Below are 27,842 nucleotides of genomic sequence, written 5' to 3' on the forward strand. Positions count from 1 at the left end.
ATTAAAAAATTACATTTAAATTTGAAAAAAAATAAAAAATCTTATATGCAAATTTGAAAATTTAAAAGTAAAAAGTGTGTGAATAAAGAATATAATTAAGTATATTTATTTAAAAATAATTTTAAAAAGTGTGATAATTAGAAAAAAAGTGTAAGTAAAATGTCTCTATAAATATATTAGTTTTGACAAACGAAATGGTCTAAAAAGTTCAAGATTTAAAATAAAAAGTCGGTGTAAATTAGGGAAGCTGTAAAGAATTTAATTAAAAAATTTATATTTGTTATATTATTAATATATATTTTAAATATTATTAATAATAATCATATTTTATTAAGAAATAAATATTAATGTTTAAAATAAATATACATAAACTAAAATATTTTAAAAAATTTATTTATTAATAAAATATTATCGTATAATTATTTTATTAATTAATTCTCATACATTAACTGTATATAAAAGGACAGTGTATATAAATCTTTAATTAAAATGTCAAATTCGGTGCAGTGCCTGAGAAGTTAATGAAATTTTCTTCGCTTCTATAAAACCCCAAAAAAAGAGAACTGGCGCCAACAAAAAATTTTCACTCCACCGCAACTTCTCCGTTCCAATCTTGCGAAAAAAAAGAAAAAGAAGAAAAAAAAAAAAATCTAAATCCCTCACTCTTGCCGAATAAAAAAGAGAAATCGAAATGTCGAATTCACAGCCGGATTCGAACGTTTTCAGTGTTCGAATCGTGTCCATCGATCATTACATGGCACCGCCAATCCCCGGCTTCGATATTTGCTATAGTAGCTTTCAAGGTACGATTTAATTTACAATTTTTTTTCTTTTTTTTGGGCTTTTTTTAACAGTCTCTTAATTTTCGAGTAAATTCTAAGAAGTTTGATTAGCTACTCTTCGGTTGTAATGAAGCTAAAATGTTTATGAATTCGAGTTTATTTTAAATTTAATTGTTGATTTTTTTTTTTTGAAATTTTGAAGGTGAAAAAGTGAATGAAGTTCCGGTCATAAGAATCTATGGTTCGACACCGGCCGGTCAGAAGACTTGTTTGCATATTCATAGAGTAAGTTTCTTGTTGTCTTCGCTCAATCGTTATTTGGCTTGGATTTTGTAATTAGTTAAGAAAATTGGCGTAATTTGAGGATGATCTAACTGTTATTTGTTTTGTAATTCGAGATGGCTATGTATTTGTTAAGCAAAGTAAGCTTATTAGCATACACCGATGCGTTTGCATAGTATTGTGAACTAATCCTTTAAGTATGAGTGAAAATAATTGCTTTTAGTAAACTTGTTTTATGTAAGTTTGATTAACTATGGTTGCTTTCTTGTTTATGTTGGCTTAATTGTTGCATCTTATTTCTCGTAGGCTTTGCCGTATTTGTATGTTCCATTGACAGATATGTTACCTCAGGGCTCTCAAACGCACCAAGGAGGTACTGAGGATGTTTGTAATGATGTTTCACTCTTTGCTTTTTTGTATACTATGGGTAATGTTTGAAGTAAACTGTTTGCCTTGTCAATTTTATCACAGATGATGCATGCACACACGCCTTAGCTCTTGCCTTAGAGAAAGCCTTGAAAGTATGTTTGGTTGAATTCAATGGAGTTCTGGTTATATATTTGTGTTTGTGGCCTACCTTGTTTTCTAGTTATGTTGCTGATGCAGCAGATATGGTGTGAATTTGTTTTGACTTGAGCTTGTAGATTAAAGGTGGTGTTGGTTCGAAACGGCAGCATGTGCATGGTTGCAGCCTTGTACGAGCAAAGAAGTTTTATGGTTATCATTCATCTGAGGAGCTATTTGTAAAGATTTATCTGTATCCAAATATTATATTATGTTAAAGTTGTTTTTTTTTTCTTTCTTTTTTCTTTTGAAACAAACAACTTTTTGTATTCATAAATTAGATTAAGAGTATCATTCTGAGGACCTTGACATGATCCAAGCTACTATCCACATGATGTCTCCCGTGCTGCCTATCTTCTTCTGGTATGGACTTGTTACTGGTATTCAAGTTGTTGCTTAACATCACTATCATTCTTGGATTTTGTATATGGTTTTCATTCATTGATTCTTGTTTTGGACCTTTTTATCCTCAGCATCACCATCTTGTAATCATTTGTACTATTGAATATATGCTACACTGCTTTTACCTTCTGATCTCAGATCCATAGTGAGGTGTAGATGGTCTTTGTCATTAGAAGTGGTCTAATATGTTCAGCATACCTATTAATGAGCATTTCGTGCATATAAAATTATGTTTCTTTGTCCCAATTATTCCTTCTTGTTTCTCTGTTTAGAAAATTTAAAGAAAACAATTTATAATTGTTCCCTAGGTTGCATGGCAGTTAGAAATACAGAGATGGCATTTAATTGTCACTTTCTGCTTATGCTTTTGCATTGTGGGCTCAGATCAGTTTTGATCTTAGGGTTTTACTTAACAAACTCATAGGTTATTGCTTGTGCTGAACAAATGTCCAGTGACTGGCATGTTGACAGTGTGGTATACCAGAAAGCCCTTGGACATTGTTGGTTAAATGCTAGGAGGAGTTAACTTTCTTTTTCCTTTCTGGAATGTTTACATTATCATTTTGTTTCGCTATGTGCACATGCACATTGGTAGATATGTATGTATGTGCATGTTCTGAACAATATAAGCTTGTAATGCTATTGTTTTTTCAGGCAGGTGCCGTTCTGGATAAAAGCTTGCAGCCTCATGAATCGCACATTCCATTTATTCTCCAGTTTCTTGTAAGTACATGGCTTTTTCTTTTTATGTGAATGTCAACATTGCATTTTTGTCACTTTCTATTGTTCTCTCATATATATATTGTGACTTTCCTTTTGTTTGTTTGACACAACTATTCCACAAATCTGAGTCACAGACAGTGCTTTGTGATGGTGGATTTGTTAAAATGCCTGTAATAGGTAAACGATTTTGTACTATTGGTTCACAGATTTAGGCATGCTCATGTTTCTGCACAAATGTGTGTTAAAATTGTTGTATAGGGAGGCCAGAGGTGTTTACTTTCTATTTTATTTTTCATTTTCAAATTGACTTTATCTATTTACTTTACTTCCTTCGATGCTTAGTTGTCGGCATGTACAAGTTCTGTTGCATTTTCTTTGTCAAATTGGTTAATTCTATTTCTAGTATAGCCCGGTACACTTACATTTGGTTTTCTAAATCTGATCAATTGGCTAAACATAACTGCCATTGGCATGAATGGTTGTGAAAATTTTATGGTGGCATTTTTATTGATCTTGAAAATAATCTTATTATTTCTTTAAATGCTTCATACAAACTATTCTCTCCTTGGGATATTCAATATTGCTACTTTTTTCATCCTGCTCTTCTTTTTAAACATGTTTTCGAGATCTCAGCTTGCTTTTCCTTGTAGGTGGATTTTAACTTGTATGGGATGGGTCATCTTCATTTATCAAGGATGAAGTTCCGAAATCCAGTACCTGATCTTTTCCATCCAAGAACATTTAATTACTATGGTCAACATGGGAAGAAGATAGGTGACTTGACGTTGGAGTCTGGTGGTTTTCAGGTCATTTTTGTCTTTCTTCCCCCTTTTTATTGTCAGATGCTTCATAAAGCCATGAATTTCTTTTTCTGTTTGAAATCTTATTCTCTTTTATGATATGGAAATTGCAATTAGGCAGATTCAAGTTGTGATGTGTGTGTAAGTTCCCCAGTTTGGATATCTTCCACGATTCCAGCTGAATGGATGTGGCACATTTCAACTGAACTTTATGTGTCATTAGACCAAGACACTTGCAATGTTAAACGTCAAAGTTTTTGTGAACTTGAGGGAGATACCACTATTGATGGTTTGTATGGCTTTGCTTTGCAGTCAGTTCCATATATACTCTTCATTGTGTATCTAAAATTGTTCACTACTTTTACTTTTCAGACATTCTTAACCAGCAATTCAAAGTAAACATATCTCTATCACAAACCTGTTCCAATATGAAAATGGTTCAGTCACTTATTCCAATTTGGGAGGTTTGGCCTTTTCCTTCCTATAAACTGTTCTAGATGAAGCAAATTAATAGTCTGTTCTTTTATTAATCTTTACCATTGGTGTTATAGGAAGAATATGAAAGGACAGGGATGGATGAGACTGCTCTACCTTCTGACCCTGACAAGCCACTTTCCAAAGATGTTTTGAAAGCTCTCTCACTTGGTCTTGGATTTGAGAACAAAGTAATGGAATTGTGCAGCAAAATTGAAGAAACTTTGTCTTGCAATGAATTGGGATTTGAACATTCAGTTGTGCCGTCAGCTGATGAGGAAAATTTGGTTGGATCTACACATATCAATTCAAAGCACACTGTTCCACGAGCACTGAATTGTTTGGAAGAAAAAGACCTGCTTGAATCTCGGTTACAATATCATAAGCCATGTGGAAAGGAGATGAATGCTGCATCATCTGAAGAAAATGATGTCTGTCCTGAACTATTGTGTTTTGGTGAAATACAATCATCAGAAACAGAGTTTACCTCTGACCCAAAGGTAGCTTTTGTATAATTTGTGTGTCTGCCTTCCTGAATGTTAGTGTTTCTTTACTCTTGGGCAGAGATTTCATTTCTTGACTATTTATATTCCTATGCATTTATAAGTATCAGCCATGTGAATTTTGGGGCCATTAGCTGTTATATTTCTTATTGGGTAATAGAAGCAGCCATGTGAATGCATTGTTGGCTCTTCTGAATCTCTTTTTTTCTCTCCATAGAATCCTTTTTCTTTAGTAACTTTTATTTTTTGAGTGGGCAAATTTCTGTGCATGATAATTTATAATGGTTGACAGAATTTTATATCTTAGCTGAAAAGGTGTTGATTGGTGCTTTAGAATGAATTTGTATCTTTCCTACCATTAAAGAACTTAATGAAACCCTCATACCATCTTTTAAATCAGGCATTTAATAAATTTCCTTCCAAAGTAAATCCCTTATAGATTAATAAGTTATTATATGACTTGCAAGTGTGATTAAGGCCTTGAGGGTTGTGGAATACCGTTCCAGGCATATGCTATGCAAGCATCTTCTTCATGACAGGGTTAGTTCTACTGACACACTAATACCAATAAGGATAATTTTTGTCCATTTCTCATTGCTGGATTTGTGGTTTTGAATTGTGCATGCATAAAATTTAGTAGATTCATAGGTGGTTATGATTAACCTTATGGGCTATTTGAAACTGCTTAGGCTTCAATTTTTTCTACTTGTACTATCAGTTTATATTTATCAATTCACACTTCTACAGTCTACAGATACAGAAGCTTTGGGGCTTTTAAGGTGGCTTGCCACTTCTCATGCTGCTGAAGATATAAACTCAGATGATGAACTTGTTTGTGAGACTATTCTGACTCCTTTGTTGCCTGCAATAACCATTGATAAGGTGCTAGAGAAAGCCAGTATCGATTATGAGAGTGAGTCACAGAAAGAATGTCAGGATATTCTAGATTCGGTTGGGGATTTAATTGACTTTGAGGGTCTGAAGGAAAGAAATTCTCATTCTTTTGATCATACTCAAATTTCATCTGGCAAAGATAATTCCCAAACAGATGGTTCTGGTAATGATATATCCCCATCACCTTCTGCAGGTCCAGTTGCAAATTCATCAAAAACAGACATAAAAACTGAATTTAAGAGGTCTTCCCAGGATATTGGCAAAACATTTAGTACTAAGAGCAAAAGGAAAAAATCTTTGTGGGGCTCTTTACCACTTTCTGCGGCTGAAAAGAGGAAGTATAATTTGGATAGTGCCAGTTTCAGTGTAACTGAAGCATGTGCTGATGAAATTAAAGAATATTTAGGCGCAAGTTTCTCAGCTGAAAATGATTTGGGAAAAACTTCTGATCCTTTAAATAGAAATGTACATGTCAATAACCGTGATAAACAGGAAGCAAGCACATTAGTTGAATGCTCTGTGCGGGACTTGATGAGAAGAAAGCGAAGCCGCCAAATTGAGCCTGCTGATTGTGGATCTGTTAGGAGTGAAAAGGTTCATTTGAAGGGAGAAAAAGAAACACCTATTTTCTTTTGCCCAAAACAATTAGATTTTCATGGGCTACAAGATGAGCTTGACAAGAAGGTCCCTGGATCTCTCAACCATAGGCCATCACTTGCCAACGAACAAAAGGAATATCATGAGGTTGTTGGCTTCAAGCCTACCCATTCTGATTCGATGTATTGTAATTTACCCCAATTGTCTAGCATTTATAATCCACCAGAGTCTAACAGAGGCCATCCTGAACAGATGGAGAAGAAGTTAGCATTGAACTTTTACACCGAGAAGCATGACTGTGCAATTTCTATTGGTAATTGTGAAACTTACAATTGTAAAGAGTTTGATTTTCGAGCAGCTTCTGCAGAACCCATAAATTCTGATGCCTACACTTCGAAATCTCATACGGAAATAAATTCTCCTGATGATAGATTACAGCAAACAGGAGCTAGTGGTTCTTGGTGTTTATCGGCTTCTCCATGTAAGCACGAAGTGCTTGGGATGGATGGTTACATCCACAAAAATTACAACGCAGGTGGAACTTCCTTATCTACTGACAAACTTGTGGTCATGGATGCGATGACCTACAAAAATGATCTGCAGAATGAAGATTGTGTTGGTGGAAAACATAGTGACTATACTGGCTTGGTTTTTGAGGAGACAAGACCAGTGGAGTTGATTGGCATGACCTTCCGCAAGAAACCCCCAACAGCAGATTGGAATGAAGGAGCAACTGAAAATGTTTCGCATTCACCTACTACCCGATATTGCCCATCTCTTTTTAATGAGGGAAATTATCAAGGAAAATCAGGTGATTTTTGTATTTCTCTAATATCATGTGCCTTCTCATTTCATTATTTCTATCTTTGGTTAAAACCACTTCTCCTTCACATAAGCAATTATGTATCTGTGTATCAACAAACATTCATACCTCTCAAAACAAGCGCATATTTGTCTGTATAGAAATCGCAAAATCATTTTTCTTTTGTCCTGTGGTTATGGTTTATTGATAAAATCATTGTCAATAAGTCACTGGCTAGGCAACTTGTATTTGTCAGAGTAAAGTGTATGGTATTCTTGGCAATTTGGTTACATCTGTGAATTTGTTTTAGAAAATTCTTTTAAATTTGTTGTAAATGATTGAGGCCCCTAGGAAAATCTATTTGTTATTATGATTGCTTGGGTATATCGTTGACCAACTTGTTTTTATTTGTTCTCTTAAAGGGAAAGCTCCGGATGAGATTCTCCCATTTTTTCCAGGGGACTGTGAAGAAGTGAAGGAACGCCAACACAACTGCCTAGGAAATAACAACTCTAATTTTCATCAAGAAGCTGCCTTGGGCGTTCCCACTCACTATCAAAATGATGGGTCTTTCTTGTACATGTTAACACCTGTATTTTCACCCCCTTCTGCAGATTCTGTATATAGATGGCTGTTATGTGATGACAAAGGTATTGCCTAGATCTGTTGAAAGAGCTGCCTATTCATTTCCTGCTTTTTTCAGTTTCTAATCCATAACTGTTGCTTGTGTATTTCTAGGAACTTCTAGACAGAGTAATGCAGTATCAGCAGAGTCTCCATCTTTAACAGGTAGAGTTCATTGCTTTTCTTCTGTAGAAAGAGAACATGCGGAAACCCTATTAATAGCTTAGAACATCTTGCAGGCTCTTCTGAGTGTCTGATTGCTTCGGAAAACTCTTCACCGGTTAACTTTAACGAGGCTTTGACTGAATCTAGTACTAAATATCACATGAGATCAGTGTTGGATCAAGGGCTTCTACAGAAGAATTTGGCCCTTGGTTCAGAAGTGAAGTCTTGCAGTAATAAGTCAAGAACACCATGTCAAAGTGAGGGAAATATTATGAAAGTAAATACATGCACTGATGGCTCACAAGATATGTCTCAGATTTCAGGTCCAGATGGAAAATCCAGGCCCACTCCACTAAGTCAAATTGGATTTCGTGATCCTGCAAGTGTTGGTGCTGGGCAACAGCTTACATTGTTAAGCTTGGAGGTATCAACCACGACATATTCGTTGTTACACTCTTATATTGATTTTATGTTTCAGAAAATTACTTTAGAAAGTGAGGTCTCTCAAATTTAACTCTATAAACACAGCTTCAATATTTTTGGGTTCTTTTAGAAATTTTAAATCATTTCTTGACAAAAGATCCTATATATCATTTCATGATCAGAATATCTTCAATAGCATTTATTGAAGTTTTATAATTTTACATTATGCATGTTTAAATTCCCTTATGTTTACATTAAGCATAAGATATTGACATTGAATCCTTAAGATTTTCCTAAAGATTTTCCCAGATAGGTCTACATGTAATGTGAGCTTAAGGCTTCCATTAACTTTACTACCATTAAGATATACTTGAATTGTTGCTGCTTACTGTTCTTGAATATTACATATCATTACTTACTGAAATAAGATACTTGATTATGATTTCATGGTTAGCAAAAGTTTTGAGGTTGATCTCTGATAGGACTGCAACACTTTCTGACAGGTTCATGCAGAATCTAGAGGAGACCTACGACCTGATCCTCAATTTGATGCCATCAATGTAATAGCTCTTGCAATTCAGAATGACAATGATTCTGTGACAGAAGTTTATGTGCTTTTATATAGTAACACTGGATTCTGTCAGAGGTGTGCTAGTCTTCCAATTTAATTGCGCTTTAGTTGGTTAATTCCACAGCCTTTTATGTTCTATAATTTTTTTTCCTGCAATCATTCCCTTTTTTTTATCCTTTAGGTTTGTTCAGCTTCTACTTATGCCAACATCACGTTCATCAAAAACTTTTTATGCTATCTTGTTCGCATAACAACTGTGCTCCTTTTTAACTTTTCATACTCCTCTTGATTTTTGTGCAGGAGTCTTGATGGAATATCTTGGTTTAAGGTGTTTGTTTTCTTTGAGGAGAAGCACTTATTTGGTCAGTTTATGGAGATATTATGTTCTCTTGATCCTGATATTTTAATGGGTTGGGATGTTCAAGGTAGTTCTCTTGGTTTTCTTGCTGAAAGAGCTGCATATCTTGGTATAGGATTGCTTAATAAAATATCAAGGACACCATCTGAAACCAAGATAAAAGCTGAAGAGATTAACATTTCTGAAAAGGGTTTAGAAGATGAATTGCTGCCTAAGCCATTGATTGCTGATAATATTGTGATGGAAGATGCAATAATAGATGATGAATGGGGCCGAACTCATGCCAGTGGCGTCCATGTTGGTGGTAGAATTGTCCTCAATGTCTGGCGGTTAATGCGTACTGAAGTTAAACTTAATATGTATACAGTTGAAGCTGTAACTGAATCTGTTTTGAGGAGAAAAATTCCATCAATTCCTTATAAAGTATTGACTAAATGGTTTTCAAGCGGCCCTGCATGGGCAAGGTACAGATGTGTAGAGTATGTGGTTGAAAGAGCAAAGTTGAATCTGGAGATAATAAATCAACTTGATATGGTATGTTAGTCAATGCTTTTCTTGAACTCTGCATGTGGAATGCTAGTTTGGTCAAATTTATATTGTCTCCTAGAATTATTGGCTTTTTTTGTCCAGAAATGACTGTTATTCTTTTGATTGATGTCACTTGTCCATATTGGTGTTGTCTTTGATCTATTATGATTGATGTCTGCAATAAATATATGGAGATAAGTTAATCTCCTTCCATGGCTAATGAAAGCTAATGAAAAGATATCTAATTCATACCTTCATTTTTCTTCAATAAAATCTGTTTGTTTCCTGTTGACAACAGTATTCGTTTAATACATCAGTTATGAGGGAAAGTACCTAGAAACAGTTTTGTTTAAATTTTTATATTCTTGCTATTCTCTATCTATTTTCACTGATCATACTGTTTTATATTGTGATCATATTGGCTTTTACAGATAAATCGAACATCAGAACTTGCTCGTGTTTTTGGCATCGACTTCTTTTCTGTGCTTTCTCGAGGTTCGCAGTTTCGTGTTGAATCCATGTTTCTGAGGTTGGCACATACACAGAATTATCTTGCTGTTTCTCCTGGAAACCAACAGGTTACTGCTGCTTTAGTCTTTTTTAGTATGGGTGCATCTCATTTTTCTTTCTTCCTTTCTAGTTGCTAATGATGTTTGACCTTGCTTTCCTTTTTGGTGGCTTTTAGATCATGATAAATGCTTCATGTACTTCTTCTTTCTCTTTGTAATCATCTATGCTATGCATTGTGTACTATTAAATGTTATGATTGAATATTGACTTGGTTTTTCTCTTTTACAGGTTGCTTCTCAACCTGCAATGGAGTGTTTGCCTCTTGTGATGGAACCTGAATCCGGTTTCTATTCAGATCCAGTTGTTGTGTTGGACTTTCAGTCTCTTTATCCATCCATGATAATTGCTTACAATCTTTGCTTTTGCACATGCCTTGGCAATATTGCAAATTGTAAAGTAAATACTCTTGGGGTTAGTTCATATGCACCAGATCCAAATGTTTTGCGGGATTTAAAAGATCAACTGCTGCTTGCTCCAAATGGTGTTATGTACGTTCCTTCAAAGGTAATTATCTTAGAAGTTCCTCATTTCTACCGTGTGAATCTGTTTTTTTGGAAAAAAAAAAAGTAAAAATGAAGAAGAGGATGCTGCATATCCAATGATGTCCACTTTTGTTATTCTATAGGTACGCAAAGGAGTGCTGCCTCGCTTACTGGAGGAAATATTATCAACCAGAATAATGGTGAAACAAGCAATGAAGAAGTTGACTCCTTCACAGCAGGTTCTTCAGCGGGTATGTTTGTTCCCAAGAATTTCGTTTTCCTTATATTTTAACTCTGAAGTAGAATCAGACTAAATACTTATATTCTTGGAAATCAAGCAGCTAATTTTCTGATGCAGTGGTTAAACTTGATTAACTCGGATCATTCCTCTTCCTTTATGTATGCTTATTAATAAATATGATAGGTTACTATTTTTTAAATTTCTTTCAGATATTCAATGCAAGACAGCTTGCTTTGAAGCTGATAGCAAATGTAACTTATGGTTATACTGCTGCTGGATTTAGTGGTCGCATGCCTTGTGCTGAGCTTGCAGACAGTATTGTTCAATGTGGTCGTAGCACACTTGAAAAAGCTATTTCTTATGTAAATTCACATGAAAAATGGAAGGCTAAGGTTATATACGGTGACACTGACAGGTATGTAGTCAAACCTGTTAATGTAGTGGGGATGAAAATGTAAAGAAAAAAGGTTTTTGATGCATGTTGTGTTAACACATGGTTTACAATGAATGATACCAGAGTCGATGTGGCCAGACTAAGAGACTTTCTTTATTGCAGCATGTTTGTCCTCCTTAAGGGGCGCACTGTCGAAGAATCATTCAAAATAGGGCATGAGATTGCAACTGCAATAACTGCAATGAATCCAAATCCAGTTGCATTGAAAATGGAGAAAGTCTATCACCCGTGTTTTCTCCTTACTAAGAAGCGCTATGTTGGCTATAGTTATGAGAGCCCTGACCAAGTCAAACCTATTTTTGATGCTAAAGGCATTGAGACAGTTCGCCGAGATACTTGTGGTGCTGTTTCCAAGACATTGGAACAGTCGTTGAGACTCTTTTTTGAACATCAGGATATATCAAAGGTATTTAACTTTTCTTATTTATATGCTTTACTTGTCTAAGCTGATGATCCACTTGGAAATATTGACCTTATTTAAGAAGGTGATTTAGTGAACAACTGTCAAGCAAGAGTGCCATTCTGGTTATTGTGGAGTAAGATCCACTTGATATACCTGATATGTTGCAATTTGTGGAAAGTACCATATTTAGGGCCTTATAAAAATAGAGAAAGAGTCCTGCATGTTGAGATTGCCATGAAACTGTGACCGCTTACTAAACATTTCCTGAGTCTCTGTTGCCTCATCATGGGGAATGCCATCCTAGTTTGCATCAACCGGTTGGCAAATTCTTTATCAACCATTAAATTGAGCTTTTTTTTATATTTTTATATTTGTTATAGGTTGAAGCATATTTGCATCGTCAGTGGACAAGGATTTTGTCTGGCAGGGTGTCTCTTCAGGATTTTGTTTTTGCGAAAGAAGTTCGCTTAGGAACTTACAGTACGAAAGTAGGTTCACTCCCACCAGCTGCAATTGTGGCAACCAAAGCAATAAGAGCAGATCCCAGGGCAGAACCACGCTATGCAGAGAGAGTACCCTATGTTGTAATCCATGGAGAGCCTGGGGCTCGCCTGGTTGACATGGTGGTGGATCCATTGGAACTTTTAGCTATTAATTCCCCTTTCAGGTTAAATGATTTGTATTACATCAACAAACAGATAATCCCTGCATTGCAGAGGGTTTTTGGGCTTGTTGGTGCTGACTTGAACCGGTGGTTCTCAGAAATGCCTCGCCCAACCAGGGAAGCTTTTGGTAAACGCAGTGTGCATGCTTTAAATCCACAGCAGACTAGAATTGATTATTATTATCTTTCAAAGCACTGTATACTCTGTGGTGAGTTGGTCCAAGCATCAGCTCATCTATGTGGTAAATGTTCACAAAACGAAACTGCAGCTGCGACAGCCATAACTGGGAGGACTTCAAAATTAGAGAGAGAGATGCAACACCTTGTTGCTGTGAGTAATGTGTTCTCTTTTAAGCCTCTTATCATTTACCCAATTGTCAGTTTGGTAAAAGTTTCTCATATTGCATTAGTCATAATTATTGATGCTTGCTTGCATTGCTTTACCGTGGATATTGATTCTCCGGCAGATATGTCGACAATGTGGAGGAGGGGACTGGCTTGTGGAGAGTGGAGTGAAATGCAATTCTCTTGCGTGCTCTGTTTTCTATGAGAGGCGTAAAGTTCAGAAGGAACTACAAGGCCTTTCTGACATTGCCACTGATAAAGGTTTCTACCCGAAGTGTATGGTGGAGTGGTTTTGAACTCATTTCTTCGCACACGAAATATTAGGAACATGATTCTCTTAACATGTTTTCCAATTTGGTAAAATTTCTATTTGTAATGTATGTAATTAGTGTATGTTTATTTGTTTATGGAAGTTCACTTTCTTTTGGGCCAAGTAATGTCCTTTTGAATACTGGGTCCCAACAGCTCCAGTGAAAAAGAGTAATGGGTCCCAAATCAATTCGGTTTTCTTCTTCTCTTTTGGGCTGATTTTGGCTCAAATATTCATTTCTTCTTTGGAAGCGGCTAAAGGCACCTTGTCTTTTTCTTTCTACATCTCACTTTCGTTTAAAAAAAAAAATTTGTAAATAAAATTATTTAAATATTTGTTTTACAAATTTTCGGATATTCATTATTTTCAAGAAGTTACCACTTTTCGAAAATATATTTTTGAGAAATCATTATACTTTTTAGAAATGCATTTACAAAAGTAAAAAAAATGATATTTTATGAAAAATTATAAAGAGAATTTTGTTAAAATATTTATAAACTAGTGTAATAAAACATTATTATTAAAAAAATCATAAATTTTAAAATTAAAAAAATTTTTATTGTTATTTTGATTTTAGAGAAATAATAAAATTTTGAGTTTTTAATTAAATATTTTATTTTTTGATATCACGAAATAAGATGAAAGAAGTATCAAGTTTAATTTATACATAAAAAATTTAAATTTTTTAAAATATAAATAATGTTATTAAATAATATATAATTTTGTCAAAATTTAATATGTTAATTGAAAAAACTTATAAGTAGATGAAAAGATTTTTCTAAAAAATTTATTTTAATTAAAGCTATTACAAATATATTATAAAATTTAACAATCAATAAAAATATTTATTAAAAAATAATAAATTTTAAATTTATAAAAAAATTATATTTGTTATTTTATATCTCAAAAGATATTTTTTTTAAGATGAAAATATTAAGAGTAATTTTTTTATTAATTTTTATTTTTTAATAATAACTTTTTTATTTCACTTATTTATAAATAATAATTTTTTGAAAATATATTTTCGAGAAGTGTTATGATTTCTCATAAATATGTTTTCAAAGGTTATAAAACTTGTGAGAAGATTATTTAAATAATTTTACTTACAAATAATTTTAAAAAAGAGATGTATAGGAAAAAAAAAAAAAGGAATTAGTGTATGTAATTTTTCATGTATGTGATTAGTGTAGGTTTATTTGTTTTTGGAAGTTCACTTTCTTTTGGGCCCAGTAATGTCCTTTTGAATGCTGGGCCCTAACAGCTCCAACAGAAAAAAGATATTAGGCTCCAAATCAATACTTTCTTCTTCTTCTCTTTTGGACTGATTTGGCCCAATATTCATTTCTTCTTCTCTTTCTCCAAGGGTTTAAGTTGCCTCTATTCCTGCATTGGATCTCTTGTTCATGCATGGAGAAGCGTTTTAGTTTAACTCGTCTCTAAATCTCTCTTTACACCCGAAAAACCAAATATGGCTCAATCTCCTTTCACTCTCCTTCTCCTAAAACGTCTTTCTTTCTCTTCTAAAACCCCTTTTAAACTCCATAACTATTCTCCATATCCAATTTTCACCACCATTTATTTGAAGCCCTTCTCTTCTGCTTCCCCACAGCCGGCGGGCACCGTCATCCAAGAACCGCCGAAACCAACCTCTCTCTCGGCTCGTATGAGCTTCGTTTTTGACCAAATTGATAAAATTGAAAAACAGAAACAGCAGCAATCGCTCGAAAACGACGACACCCTCCAACGTATCCGAGCTTGGCGTCAATCAAAGAAGGAATCTCAAGCAACCCAACAGAAAATTCAATCCAAAGAACAAAACTCAGATTCTGGAATTGCTAAAAATGATGCCAGTTCTACTGAGTTTACTTTGTCGGACTCGCCCGAGTTATCAGGGTCACCAAACGGGGATGCCCTCCGGCGGATTCGTGCTTGGAGGGAATCGAAGTATGGGGAGAATAAGGAATATCCAGAAGGTGAAACTGCTAAAAATGAGGCTAAAGTTAGTGTTTTAAGTACTGATTCAGTGACTGAGTTGGGCGAGTTGGAAAGGCAGAAGGGGAAGGAGGTGGAGGTGGTGCACCCATGGCCGGAGTGGATAGAGTTGATGGAGAGATTAGTGCAACAGAATTACTTTGATCATAAAAGGAGAGATGAGGAAAAGATGGTGGAAGAGTTGGGATTTGATATGAGTAATGTTGTTGAGGAAGTTAAGGATGATGCTGGAATTGATTTCAAGGACTTCAAGACTGTGCAAACTGCTTGTCTTAATTTCGGGAAGGACCGGTTTGATATATTGAGGTTCGTATATTGGTGTTTTTCTTTCTTTTTTTTTTTTTTATATGAAATGGATTGGTTTAGTTAGTTTATTATATATTTTGTTGCATAGAGATGGATTTAGTTTTGGGGTTAGCATTTAGTGGAATTGTATGATTTGGTTGGAAGATCGATGGTATAAGTAAGTGATTGGATTGTATATGACTAATGGAATGCTGTTTTTTTAAAAAAATAAATTTTCACCCCTATGTTGTAAATGAATTGCAAGGAAATGAATATAATTTAAGGTTTTGGTGCTGTGAATTTGTTTAGAATGGTCCTTGATGTGTAAGTAGACCATAATGGTAGTAATTGGTTTCATAAATATCAAGAGTTTGATTTTAATGAGAAGTAGAGATGATTGTTGCTAAATTTTTATTTGAACTTTGGTTTTCTTGGGCTTGGTCTTGGTAAAATACTATTAAAGGAATTGCTTTTCTGGATTTGCTGAGGCTATAGTAGACATTGCTTGTGTCAAAGATGGAGGATGGTTGAGAAAATCCTGTGTAGTTAATGTTTCTGATCTTGTTATGTTCCTACTGTAGCTGTTTTAATTGTTCATTTCTTATTTTTTTTCCGGACCTTGTTCTCTGCCTTTCCTCAGGCAGTTTGTTCCCTCTGTAGCAGTCTTCTGCTTCTTTCAATGAATTAATAAATTCTATTATCCAAAAAAGGAGTTTATAAAGATAGTTATTTGCAACACTTGTTTGATTAATGCTAGTTTGTTTCGCTTTGCTGAAATAGAAAGTTAATTTCAGGTCATTATCAAGACAGGATATCCAAATTTTGGTTGGTTTTGGATGCCCAAGTGCAGACAAGAAGGTGGTTTTCTCTGCAAAACTCTTGAGGAAACATGTACACCTTGATGAAGGAGATGTAAGCAGTAATTTCTTCATTCCTTTGTTGTTTGGTGAAATCTAACAAAAATTCTGCTTTTGTTGCTTCTTTTCTTTTTGGTCCCCTAATTATTCGTGTTTTGATGTTCTTTGCCATATATCAATTTTGCTGCTTTTTTTACAGAGGATTATCCGTTCTTTCTTTCTTTTTTGTTTTGTTTTTTTTTTTCTTTATTTTTTTTATTTTAAGCGATCAATTCTTTGTGAATCAGGTTTGTAGTTCCTGCAGCTTGAGGAATTCTTGCGAGAGAGCATATCTTCTAACTAATAAAGAGGATGAGGCACGAACTATTGATGTTATGCGTGTCTTATTGGCCTATGGTTTTGATTATGTGAATGGTTCAGTGGTAAATGAATCTGTTCTGAAACAGAAGTCTGTAAAGACTGTTGTTCGTAAGTTGCTTTATGAGGTTGTAAAATTGAGTGCTGTTCCTATAGACCCAAATCTTCCCCCTCCTGTGATAAAGAAGCCTCCACCAAAAGTGAAGCAACCTCCTCCTCCTCCAAAGAAGCGAGTTGGGCGAGATGACATTGAGATGAAAAAGGGTGATTGGCTTTGTCCCAAGTATGTGAGCTCTATATAAGTTTCAAGTGGAATTCTTTATGGAGACTTTGTAATCTTTGGAACCATACTGATTGAGATGCATACTGTCTATGTCATGAGATGTTGTTGTAGTTGTACAAAAGCATGTTTTGAACCTTGTTTATGATGCTTCATGTTAATCATTTGAGAAATTTGAGCATACTGTAATCTCTGAAATCATTGAACGTTCCTCTCAGGTGCGATTTCATGAATTTTGCAAAGAATACAGTCTGTCTACAGTGTGATGCTAAGCGGCCAAAGAGACAGCTGCTTCCTGGGGAATGGGAATGCCCTGAGTAAGTTTACTTTCTTTCCCTTGCACATTCTGCTTTAGATGTTAACATAAATCACTTGTTTCAAAGTTCATTTATTGTATATAATTTCTTCTGTTTAAAATTGTAGATTTAGCCTTTTACAATTTGGTTTGGCACATGTTGTGCTGGGTTCACGAGGTTAAATGCTAGAAGTTTCCATTTTCAACTGTTCACAGAAAAGAAAGCTCGTGCTAGAAAATATATTGCAACTATTGATCTTGAGTTTCCTTTTCACATCTTGTTTTTTCCCCATTGTATCTCTTTATTTCTTTCCTTTTCTCTTGCAAAAAAATTATAATAATAAAAATAAATGGGGGTTGGTTAGGACTTATGAGCATAAGTAATAAGTTGATAGTCTTCATTTATTGATGTTATGGCTTCTCGGTGATCCTCTTCTAAACAAGGGTGATGGCTCTGACTTATCAAGTTATAAACTCTGGAAATGAATCGATTCCTCTATAGTAGTTTATTGTGTTGAAATTTTTGCATTGCTTCTTATTGTTTTTGTGCTATGGCAGGTGCAACTTCTTAAATTACAGGAGAAATATGTCATGTTTTCATTGTGATTGCAAGCGTCCACCTGATGCATTTATAGAGAGTAAAATTCAAGAAATGCAACCTGGTCCAAGAACAAGGTTGGAGAAGGTTGCCCACCGACCAGAGGTTTCTAATGCCTGGAATTTTGACTTCGATGATGGTGAATCAGATGGGGCAGATGTTGCTGCCTTTGAGTATGCAGATTCTTCGGTAAAGGGTGAAGCTTTTCCTTTGGAGAACCAGACCCGTGGAGGGAAGTTTAGAGGGCTTGAAGGTGATTTTGACGCATCTGGCCGAGCCTCAAGGGTCCATGAAAGAATGTATTCGGATATTGATAGCAACAAACATGGAACAGGCTTTGATGATTTTGATGATTTTGATGATATTGATAGTTACGAGATAGACTCTCAGCGAAATAATCCAAGGCAGAAAGCTTCTTCAAACATTTACTCTGACAATGAGATGTTTTCTGAACCAGAAGGTAGTGAGGGCTTTAATGATAATTCTCTTGCTCATCGAAGGACAAGGGTTCCATCTTACAGTAAGCCATCTAAGCACATTCATAGAGAAGTAGCTTTATCGGACTCTGATGATGAACTAGATTTTGATTCAGATGAAGAGCTTTCAGCTCATCCTAACTGGAAATCGAGTCATGTAGCCGACTCAAAGCATAGGGGTAGAACTGCAAGAGGTGTGTTAAAGGACTTAAGCTTTGGCTCAGATGATCTTGATTCGAATTCCGATAGTGATGATGATTTTGGATCCAAACGGAGGAAAGAGGACAAAAGGAGCTACGGCAGAGGCAACTTTCATAACCGCGGAAGTTTTGGCTTTCAACGTGGTTCCTTCTCTGGTTCAGAATATGAACATGATGGTACACACTCTAGAAGAAATGGATCAAGAGTGAGCAAAATCGGATCTGGCAGACGAGGAAACAATGTGAGTAGCCATGGTGATTACAACTCGAGAAAAGATTCGCGATCTGGATTCAACACCAAGATGGATGGCTATGGCAGACGAAGAATGGATAACAACATGCAGAGATTCAAGGGACCTAGAAAAGATGGAAATAAGCCCTGGGTAAGGTCTCATGAATATGGTATGGACATGGATGATCCAAGTGAATTTAGAAACAGTAGGCGTGTTATTGAAAGATAAGTCAGCAGTTGTGACAATTTTTCCTTCTCTTTTTGAATGGCAATTCCATAAAAATTGTATTTCTTTCCAACAGGTTGACAGATTCTATGTAGTCAATTATATTATTTACATTTTTCCCCCTCCATTTTTGTTGGGCTCAAAATTTGAGAAATTATTTTATTTTCTTTATATTAGATGTCTTTTGACAACTTGGTTAGAGTGATTTTTATTGCCTTATAATTGTGTTTTATGACTTCACATAAAATTTTGGTGAAAATTTTGATAAAACAATTCATATGGGATTGTTCAAACAAATTAAACAAAAGACTTTAATTTTAAAAATCTCAGAGGGGGCTAAACAGAATTAGTCAAAAAAATAGGACTGATTTGACAATTGATCTAAAAAATTTTCAAACTTAATCGGCTATTATCATCCGCAAAAACCCCAACCTATAACATCAAAAATTAGACCACTCCCAATTCATGATCCTTCAACTTGTCACGTGTACGGTGATTAGAACCCCATTAACCCTTTAAATCATCCCCACGGAACAAAAAGATAAAGAAAAAGCCAAAAATTAGAACAAATTAAGCTCATTGGCTAAAACACCTTTATATTCAAGTTTCGCGGCAACGCCAACCTCTCTCTCTCTCTCTCTATTTTTTTTTTTTAATATCTATCTCTTTTTGTTCGGTAAACTTTCTTTCTTTCTCTCTCTAAAACCCTTTGTTTGTCTTCATGGTTTAGACTCAAATCGAACATGGCCGGAAATTGTTAGGTGGGATTGTCTCCGATCTGTGAATTAGGGTTTAAAAAGTTTAGATTTTGAAACTAGACTTGTGATTTTTTTTGGATTTTTTGAGGAATTTGCGGCTAAAAGTTTGAATCTTTATTGCCTTTTTAGAAGTATTTTTGGGTTTCCTTCACAGGGTTTGAAGCAGTTTTTCAAGTGACTTTGTGGATTAAACCAAATTGGCTTGCCTTCTTTCTCTACTGAATTTGAATTTCGGTTTTTGAATCCCTGCATTTTTGGGTTTTTTAGAAATTTTGTTCCTGGTTTTTCTTTTTAATAATTTCTGTGTTGCCTTTAGAGCAGTTTTTGAATGAATTTTTTTTAAGTCTTTTTTTTTTTTTTTTAAATATGTAAACTTTTGGGTGTTTTCAATTTTGAAGCAAAATTTGATTGTGGATTTGAGGTTTTGCAGTTTTTTTTTTTGTTAATTTAAAAATCTTATTTGGCTAGTTTATTCGAGTAAACGATAACATTTATGGGATTTATGTTTCTTGATGAAATGTTTCAGATAGAATTGATGGCCCCAACAAGAAAATCTAAAAGTGTGAACAAACAATATTCAAGTATATATGAAGTCTCTCCTGATAAAGATGCTGGAAATTCAAGAAAAAGTAAGCCAAAGGTAAGTGTTTGAGTCATTTCTCATTGATTATTTGGTCTAAGATCAAATTATTTTGATGCGGTGTACATCATATGCTAATTGTGTGTCGTTTTGATGCATGGACCGTTGTATTCTACGCTATAGAAGAAATTAGCTGACAAGTTAGGATCTCAATGGAGCAAGGCCGAGATTGAGCGATTTTATAAAGCTTATAGAGAGTATGGGAAAGATTGGAAGAAGGTATAGTAGTTATCTGCTACAGTTACTATTGCTTTGACAACTATCATAGCAAAGCTTTATAGTTTGCCTGTAATTTTATTCATTGATTTATATTGGGATGATTTTCTATCCAGGAATTGTATAAATCTAATTAACATTTTCTTTTTCTTTTTTTTTTTAACTTTTTGATTCCTTGGTTTAGGTGGCTGCTGCTGTGCGTAATAGAACCACTGAAATGGTGGAGGCCCTTTACACTATGAACCGGGTATGTTTAGGCCTCAAATGTAGCTCTAAGCTATAATCAGTTACCAACTTGTCATTGATTGGTTAAATCCTGTTTGTGGATGCTTCTGGGTTTAATGCTGATTGTTTCTAAAATAACCAAGTATATAGGATATCTATTCTAAAAGATTAAAAAGGAAAAAACTTGGAACTTCTGTCTTAGTTGACTTGCCATTTTTAAACTTTGATGTGGCTTCTCAAGATGTATCCAGTTGAAATTGCATGGCGTTTGTGCTTAGAAATCCATGTACTGCTATAGTTTAATGCAGATAAGTAGTTTTTTTTGTTGCTAAAGTCTTCAAGACATTATGTGGAATATGTGCTTCAAGGTCTGTGAATATAGCTTCATTTTGGGCCTTCATGTGTTGGATGAAGCCTGAGAGTTGCTTTAGTTTGACTCTATTTGCTTATAAATAGTCTTACATTGACGTATGTTAGTGTGTGTGTGTGTGTGTGTGTGTGTGTTTTATTTTCAGGCATATTTATCCCTGCCAGATGGAACGGCTTCCGTGATTGGCCTTATAGCAATGATGACCGACCACTACACTGTCCTGGTGAGATTGGATTTGACATTTTGAAGTAATTATTAGGAAATCTCTGATATTTGCAGTCTTTCTTATGATTTCTCATCTTTTAGTTTTAATTAATCTTGTTCACCTCTCTCCTTTGCTGTTAATTACTATAATATCCAAAGCTATACCACAAATTTAATTCTGCAGTCATTGTTTGTATCAATTAACGCTGTTTTGTGTAGTTTATTCTTTGGAAGTATGTTTCTCTTTACCTCCTAAAAAATACAGTAATTATATCTATTCATTTTAGGCTCTCAAAATAAATTGAAATCTTAATGTTCTTCCTCTATCTACTGACTAATGGATGAAAATTTTGTACCTGTCAACTAACAGGGGGGGAGTGATGATGAAAGAGAGAGCAATGAGCCATCTGAAATACCCCAGAAAGCTCAAAAGCGCAAGCGGGCAAAGGTTCATCTTGGGTCCTCAAAAGAGGATGGTTTTCAGCCCCAACCAATTGCATCTGGTCAGGGATGCTTGTCTTTGTTGAAAAGGGCAGGCCTTAATGGTAAAATCCACTGTTATTGTTAGCAGTCAATTGCATCTGGTTTTTCTTCAATTTGGTTCCTTTGTTGTTTATTACAAGTATCTTAATTTTCCCTGCCTTAGTTATATCTCTTATTTGGCAATAGATGCAACTAAGAGACTGAAAAAGGAAAGAGCTAAAGTGGTAGAAGTTGTCCAAATTTACGGGCAAAGAAAAGCTAAGAATAGTGCTTGAAGTTATTTATGATCTGTCAGATGAGGAATGTAGTAACATTAGGAAGAAATGTTATTAATCAGAAGGGGAAAAAAGTAAACAAAAAGTTGCCACCAATTATTTTTCAATCTACAGAATGACATGAGAAGAGGAAACAAAAACTTTTCTAGTTGGTTAATTAGAATAAGTGGAAGATTAGTAGATGCTTTGATGAATCAAAATTCTTTTAGAAGGATCTCTCGTGGGTGATAAACTGACAATCTAATATTGGAGCTTTCTTTCCTCTCTTTTTTTTTTTTTTTTAAAAATTTTTTAGGACTCCTTCTAGTTTACATTAATGTTTTCCTTTGTAATCCATTTCCTGTTGCCTATCTATAGGGAAGCCAAGTTTTTGCATTTAGCATCATTAGTTCAAAGATCAGTGGAAACAGTTTGTTGACTACCTAGGAAAGTTCTTCAGTGTCCATGGGAGGAAATGAAATTTGGTATAATATTTGGTATTCTTTATGCAATAATAATTTTTCTGTAATGTTGCTGTATTTAGAGGAGAAGATATGCCAATTTACAGTTATGTTTACTAAGCATATGAACGGTCAATGCAATCAGAAACCTTGTTATAATAATGCCCATAACTGTGATTGAGGTCCTCATTTGGTTTGAGTTCCTTTTAGGTATTCATCCTCGTGCAGTTCGGAAAAGGACTCCTCGGGTCCCTGTTTCATATTCATATAGGAGAGATGACACTGAAAGTTACATTCCACCAAGCAAAAGAGCCAAGAAGTCAGGGGTTGATGATAATGATGATGAACATGCCGCCGCATTGACATTGACAGGAGCATTGCAAAAGGGAAGCTCCCCTCAGTTTTCCCAGACACCTTATAAAAGAGCTGACTGCAGAAGATCCTCATCTGTTCAGAGCTATGATAGGATGGTACATGACCTCTAGTTTAAGTTTATAATTTTTTTTGGTTGCCTTTGCCCTCATTATCTGTGTAATAATTTTACGTTTATTTTTTCCATTGACATGCAATTAGTTGCGACAATCAGAGACAACAAAGACCAAGCTTCGTGATTCTTCCTATGAATGCTGGACAGAAGACAGGCATGGGGGCACAGAACCTGTAATTGGAACTTATTCCAGAGATACTGGCCACTTGATGGATATGGAAGGTGTTGGTACTGTTGAAGTTCATCAAAAGGGGAAAAAATTTTACAGGAAGAAAATTGAAGTTGAAGAGATGAAGAACAATCTGTCTGATGATGGCCAAGAAGCGTGTAGCGGCACTGAAGAAGGAATTATAGGTAGTGCTCTCGAAGGGAAAGTTGATATGGAGATTTCCAGTGCAAAAAATGAACTTTCACCATGGAGTCAGGGGAAGAGAAACGGGAACCTTGTCTTTGGAGGTATGAACTGGAGATCTGGGATTAAATGATGTCATAATTCTACCTAAACAAGGCACCAAAAGTAGCAAGAAAAAGAAAAAAAAAAAAGAGGAAAATGCAAAAGGAATTTGAAGTTGCTTTATTTTTCAAAGCATAATGGTCTTCTTGCAACTGTTTTTTTTTAGATTTGATAGCACATGCAAGCTCAACGTCAGTTTTTTATTCTTTTTCTATATGTAGAAGAAAGCTCTTCCCTAGATGGTTTGCTGACATTAGCCAATTTGTCTACATCAATGTTGCCAACATCAATAATGGAATCTGGTAGGTTTCAATTGGTTCAAGTTTACCTTTTAACTTGAATGTACCATATGATATCGGGTTTCCTGTCAATTATCTTGCTTTAGTTACTCATATATGTTTCTTCCAGACCATTTTCTGCATGGATTCTGGAAGCATACATTTTTCTTATTCCTCTTATTGTTGTTTCCATGTTTTCCTAGAATCATCTGTCAAATTGAAAGAGGACAGAATTACACTTGAAACTGATGACAAGTCTAGTGTACCTGAAGCTGCACCTATAAGTCATCATAGAGATAAAATGAAGCACCTTGGGCCAAAAGAAAAGCTGCTCAACTTAATGAATGGAGCTGAAGATGCTTCCTCTAGAGAATCAAAAGTTGGGAGGTATTCAGCTGTGGATGACAATGTCGCTTCTAAACCAAAACAACAGCCAGAACCTCCCAATAACTTGTGGAAAAGAAAACGCAAATCCTTCAGTTCAGAGGTAACCATTGAATATTCTTTCTGTTGTAACTACTTCATTCTAATCTTGATTTCATGACAAAATCTTTTTTTCAAGCTGCAGATTTCAAATGCAGAAGCTCCAATGGATTCTCTTTCGAGAAAATCTTTAGAGAATGGGGTAGGTGAATCTTTTAGCCTTTTATTTACTTGTTCAATGCATGTAAGATAGCAAATCACTTTCATGTTATTTTAGTAATATGTATTATCTCCTGGGTTGATGCTGTTTTTTTGCCTAGCAGGGCATGGCTGAAGAAGAGAACAAATATCTCTCTAAAGGTAAATGTGGTGCTCAATCTTCTGTTCAATCAAGACAATGGAAATCATTCAGAGTGCCAGAGGATTCCCCCACTAATAATCCAAAAATGGCTGGAATTGGTTCACTGGTGTCAACTTCAAAAGTTCCTGCTCCAAACCCTTCTATCTTACCAACTAAGCATCAAAGTAGACGTAAAATAAACCTGAAGAGAGCTTTACTTTCAACTGATATAAATTCTTCCAAGTACACATTTAAGAATCAACCAAACAAGCACTCTCTTTCACAAGACAGACTAAAGGTAGAATCTAATCTTCCTTCATTTATTTCCCTTCTGCAGAAGAGTTTTCAAAATTTAGAGCATAATTGATGGATATTATTGAATTTCAGGAAAAGCTCTCTTCCTGCCTATCATCTAATCTGGCCCGAAGATGGTGCTCTTTTGAATGGTTTTACAGTGCCATTGATTACGCATGGTTTGCTAAAAGGGAGTTTGTGGAGTACTTAAATCATGTCGGATTGGGTCACATTCCAAGGCTTACTCGTGTTGAGTGGGGTGTCATAAGAAGGTAAGGTTGTCAGTATCCCTACTGTTGAGAAATTTGGAAAAACAGAGATTTTACAATGCAATTGCTTGTTAATGCAGTTCCCTTGGCAAACCTAGGAGGTTTTCTGAACGCTTTTTACATGAAGAGAGGGAAAAACTTAAACAGTATCGAGAGTCTGTGAGACAACATTATACTCAACTTCGCGTTGGTGCTAGGGAAGGACTTGCAACAGATTTGGCACGTCCTTTATCAGTTGGACAACGAGTAATTGCCATTCATCCCAAAACAAGGGAAGTTCATGATGGAAAAGTACTTACTGTGGATCATGACAGGTGCAGGGTTCAGTTTGACAATCCTGAACTAGGAGTTGAATTTGTCATGGTAATTGCATTTTTTTAATACATTGACATTTCAGTTCATTCATCTTCTCTTCATACTGGATGTCACACAGACATGTTATTGCAGGATATTGATTGTATGCCACTAAATCCATTGGAAAATATGCCAGAAACTCTTAGGAGACAAAACCTTGCTTTTGATAAATTCTCTATGACACCTGAAGAGTCTCAAGTGAATGGAAATTTAGATTTTGGTGGGTCTGTGGTATTCACTTCAAGTGGGCGTCCAGAGAATGCAACCAGCCCTGTAAACATTTTGGCAAATCCGATAAAGGTTAGGATGCCTAGGAATCACAAACACTATGTACTTTTGTTAATTCCAGATTTTTGTTTGTTTGATTTAACATTTCTTTTTAATTTCTTTGTGCTATAATTTGAAATTTAGGCATAAATAGGCTGAGAATGCTATAGCCAGTTGCACTGCTTTTTCTATGCTTCATATGTATCCTTTTACTTATCCTTCTTTTTTTCTGTTTCTTAATGGCACTAGGATCTAGAATTAGAATTTCTGTAGCAATAATGTTACATGTTAACCTGTAACCAATATGATATATTTGGGTCTTGGCCAGGTGGATGCAAAACGTAACACTTTGCAGGCTAAGGCAGCTGTTCCTAATGTCCTTACTGCACATCAAGCAGCCTATGGTCAACCCCTTACCATGGCACATATCCAAGGGAGGGAAGCTGATATACGCGCTATGTCTGAATTGAACCGTGCTCTGGACAAAAAGGTTATTACAATATTTGATAGACTTAATTGTTTATATTTTTGAATTCATCTCAACTTTCTTGATATTTTTCATGCTAAATTATACTAGTTTAGCATGCTCATATAGATAGCTGTTTTGCTAGTGGATAACTTCATCTTCAATAAATGATCTGTTTTATAATATTGCTTCTGGATTTATAATCTTTACCGCACTAGCCTCTTTGGTGAATTCACATAATATATTCAATGAAATTTGCTGAAAACCCTTTATTATATTCTCAGAGTCAGACTTCGTGCTTTATGTTTGCTGTGCTAATTAGCTTATAAATCCATAAATATATTTTATTTTGCAAATTATGCCATGATCATGTTATCTTGCAATATAGGTTAGCAGAATTACATTACTGTAGCTGATCTTTTTCATGTATATATATGTATAAAACCTTGCAGGAAGCTTTATTGACAGAGCTCAGAAATACAAACAATGACGTATTAGAAAACCGAAATGGAGAGAGTTGTTTAAAAGCTTCTGAACCTTTCAAGAAGCATATTTCCACGGCACTTGTAAAGCTAAAGGAAGCTAGTGGCCAGGCATGTGGCTTCCATGAATTGATAGAAGTGGTCTTTTCTTTTCTTCGATTCGAAATTCACTTCTTTGACAACTTTGGATTGATCATCGTTTGATTGATTGTTCTGTGCAGGATTCTTCTGCTTTACTGAACTTCAGACAACGTGATACTTCCCCTGCAAGCCCAGTGTCACCTTGGCAGAAGCCCCCAACTAATTCCAATTTCTTCGGTGGCTTGACAAGTTCTGTTGATGGTTCTCTTGTTTCACCAGAAGCAGGACTTGTTGTGGGTGAAATTGTCAAAGGCTCAAGATTAAGAGCGCATGCCATGGTGGATGCTGCTATGAAGGTACAAGTCTCTTTTCATCCTTTTGTTTATATATATTTACCAAAAACTCCAAGCTTTCGGTTTAATAACATTTATCAAGCACTATGAGTTTAATAACATTTATCAAGCACTATGAGTTTAATAACATTAATCAAGCACTATGATTCAGGCCGTGTCATCTATGAAGGAAGGCGAAGATGCATTTATGAGGATTGGAGAAGCTTTGGACACTGTAGATCAAAAGCAATTTACATCTGAGATTAGGAAGCCCGTGATCAAGTCACGAGAGCAGGAGAATGGCAGTACTGATTCTCACAATCACTTGATTATATCGAAACCCATGGCTGCCGTTTGGCCCCCTAATCCCAAGTTACAGGAGTCTTCTGAAAAAGACGACGAACAAGTTCCTTCGGAGCTTATCACATCATGTGTTGCTACTCTGCTCATGATACAGGTAATTTGAAGAGCAAACTCTCACCAGCCTGAGGAGAACACTGCTTCATTCCTGTTGCAATCTTGTGCTGATTTTTTGTTTCCTTCTAACATGCAGAGATGTACAGAGCGACAATATCCCCCAGCCGATGTGGCTCAAATCATTGATTCGGCTGTTACAAGCTTGCATCCATGCAGTCCCCAGAACCTGCCTATATTCCGAGAAATACAAATGTGCATGGGCAAAATTAAGACTCAAATATTAGCTTTGATCCCAACTTTAACATGATGCTTTGTTTTCTTCCCTTTTTACCAAATATGTTGGAATCCAGGTTCCTAGCATAATTCTTTCAAGTTTTTTCTCCTAGTTAATTGATGAGACAAAACCAAATGTGAGGTTTTGGCTTGCTTGGGTATTTTAACACATTTTATACATAAATAGCATGGAGTTAAAACAATGTTAGGGAAAACCATAAGCAGAAATGCCATATGAGATCAGATAATATTTCA

General features: G+C 35.3%; 3 protein-coding genes across 12 annotated transcripts; all 3 read left to right on the plus strand.

The window, feature by feature from the left end:
* Window positions 1–482: 482 nt before the first annotated feature.
* REV3 (recovery protein 3) lies at window positions 483–13,084 on the plus strand. Of its 8 annotated transcripts, XM_089764176.1 has the most exons (25): window positions 483–803; window positions 985–1,067; window positions 1,371–1,437; window positions 1,536–1,585; window positions 1,709–1,821; window positions 1,949–1,991; window positions 2,685–2,753; window positions 3,404–3,559; window positions 3,671–3,842; window positions 3,926–4,017; window positions 4,105–4,527; window positions 5,278–6,832; window positions 7,246–7,473; window positions 7,562–7,612; window positions 7,687–8,036; window positions 8,539–8,681; window positions 8,907–8,968; window positions 9,080–9,498; window positions 9,924–10,070; window positions 10,291–10,566; window positions 10,688–10,795; window positions 10,995–11,200; window positions 11,303–11,645; window positions 12,023–12,637; window positions 12,774–13,084. In XM_089764176.1, the coding sequence occupies exons 1-25, from the start codon at window positions 692–694 to the stop codon at window positions 12,945–12,947; spliced, it is 6,057 nt and encodes a 2,018-aa protein (XP_089620302.1). In that variant the 5' UTR covers window positions 483–691; the 3' UTR covers window positions 12,948–13,084. The 8 variants fall into 8 exon arrangements, with proteins under 8 accessions (XP_089620302.1, XP_089620298.1, XP_089620300.1 ...); XM_089764172.1 differs by having other exon boundaries at window positions 8,907–9,498; XM_089764174.1 differs by having other exon boundaries at window positions 1,416–1,437; window positions 8,907–9,498.
* Window positions 13,085–14,360: 1,276 nt separating this feature from the next.
* Window positions 14,361–18,886, plus strand: LOC149518291 (zinc finger (Ran-binding) family protein). The gene is made up of 5 exons (XM_089764181.1): window positions 14,361–15,259; window positions 16,033–16,150; window positions 16,383–16,735; window positions 16,951–17,049; window positions 17,586–18,886. The coding sequence occupies exons 1-5, from the start codon at window positions 14,430–14,432 to the stop codon at window positions 18,760–18,762; spliced, it is 2,577 nt and encodes an 858-aa protein (XP_089620307.1). The 5' UTR covers window positions 14,361–14,429; the 3' UTR covers window positions 18,763–18,886.
* Window positions 18,887–19,331: 445 nt separating this feature from the next.
* LOC111277302 (protein ALWAYS EARLY 2-like) lies at window positions 19,332–27,802 on the plus strand. Of its 3 annotated transcripts, none has more exons than XM_022863656.2 (20): window positions 19,332–19,520; window positions 20,044–20,157; window positions 20,281–20,376; window positions 20,558–20,620; window positions 21,114–21,191; window positions 21,543–21,717; window positions 22,581–22,840; window positions 22,944–23,313; window positions 23,533–23,613; window positions 23,793–24,076; window positions 24,158–24,214; window positions 24,336–24,650; window positions 24,740–24,918; window positions 24,996–25,278; window positions 25,363–25,569; window positions 25,865–26,026; window positions 26,455–26,595; window positions 26,706–26,921; window positions 27,070–27,354; window positions 27,451–27,802. In XM_022863656.2, exons 2-20 carry the CDS (start codon window positions 20,053–20,055, stop codon window positions 27,619–27,621), a joined length of 3,528 nt encoding a protein of 1,175 aa, XP_022719391.2. In that variant the 5' UTR covers window positions 19,332–19,520; window positions 20,044–20,052; the 3' UTR covers window positions 27,622–27,802. The 3 variants fall into 3 exon arrangements, with proteins under 3 accessions (XP_022719391.2, XP_022719392.2, XP_022719393.2); XM_022863657.2 differs by having other exon boundaries at window positions 19,343–19,435; XM_022863658.2 differs by having other exon boundaries at window positions 19,356–19,520; window positions 23,536–23,613.
* Window positions 27,803–27,842: the final 40 nt, after the last annotated feature.

Source organism: Durio zibethinus, chromosome 7 (genome assembly GCF_047325235.1).
Source record: "Durio zibethinus cultivar Kanyao isolate XHJ-2024 chromosome 7, ASM4732523v1, whole genome shotgun sequence".
Taxonomy (NCBI): domain Eukaryota; kingdom Viridiplantae; phylum Streptophyta; class Magnoliopsida; order Malvales; family Malvaceae; genus Durio; species Durio zibethinus.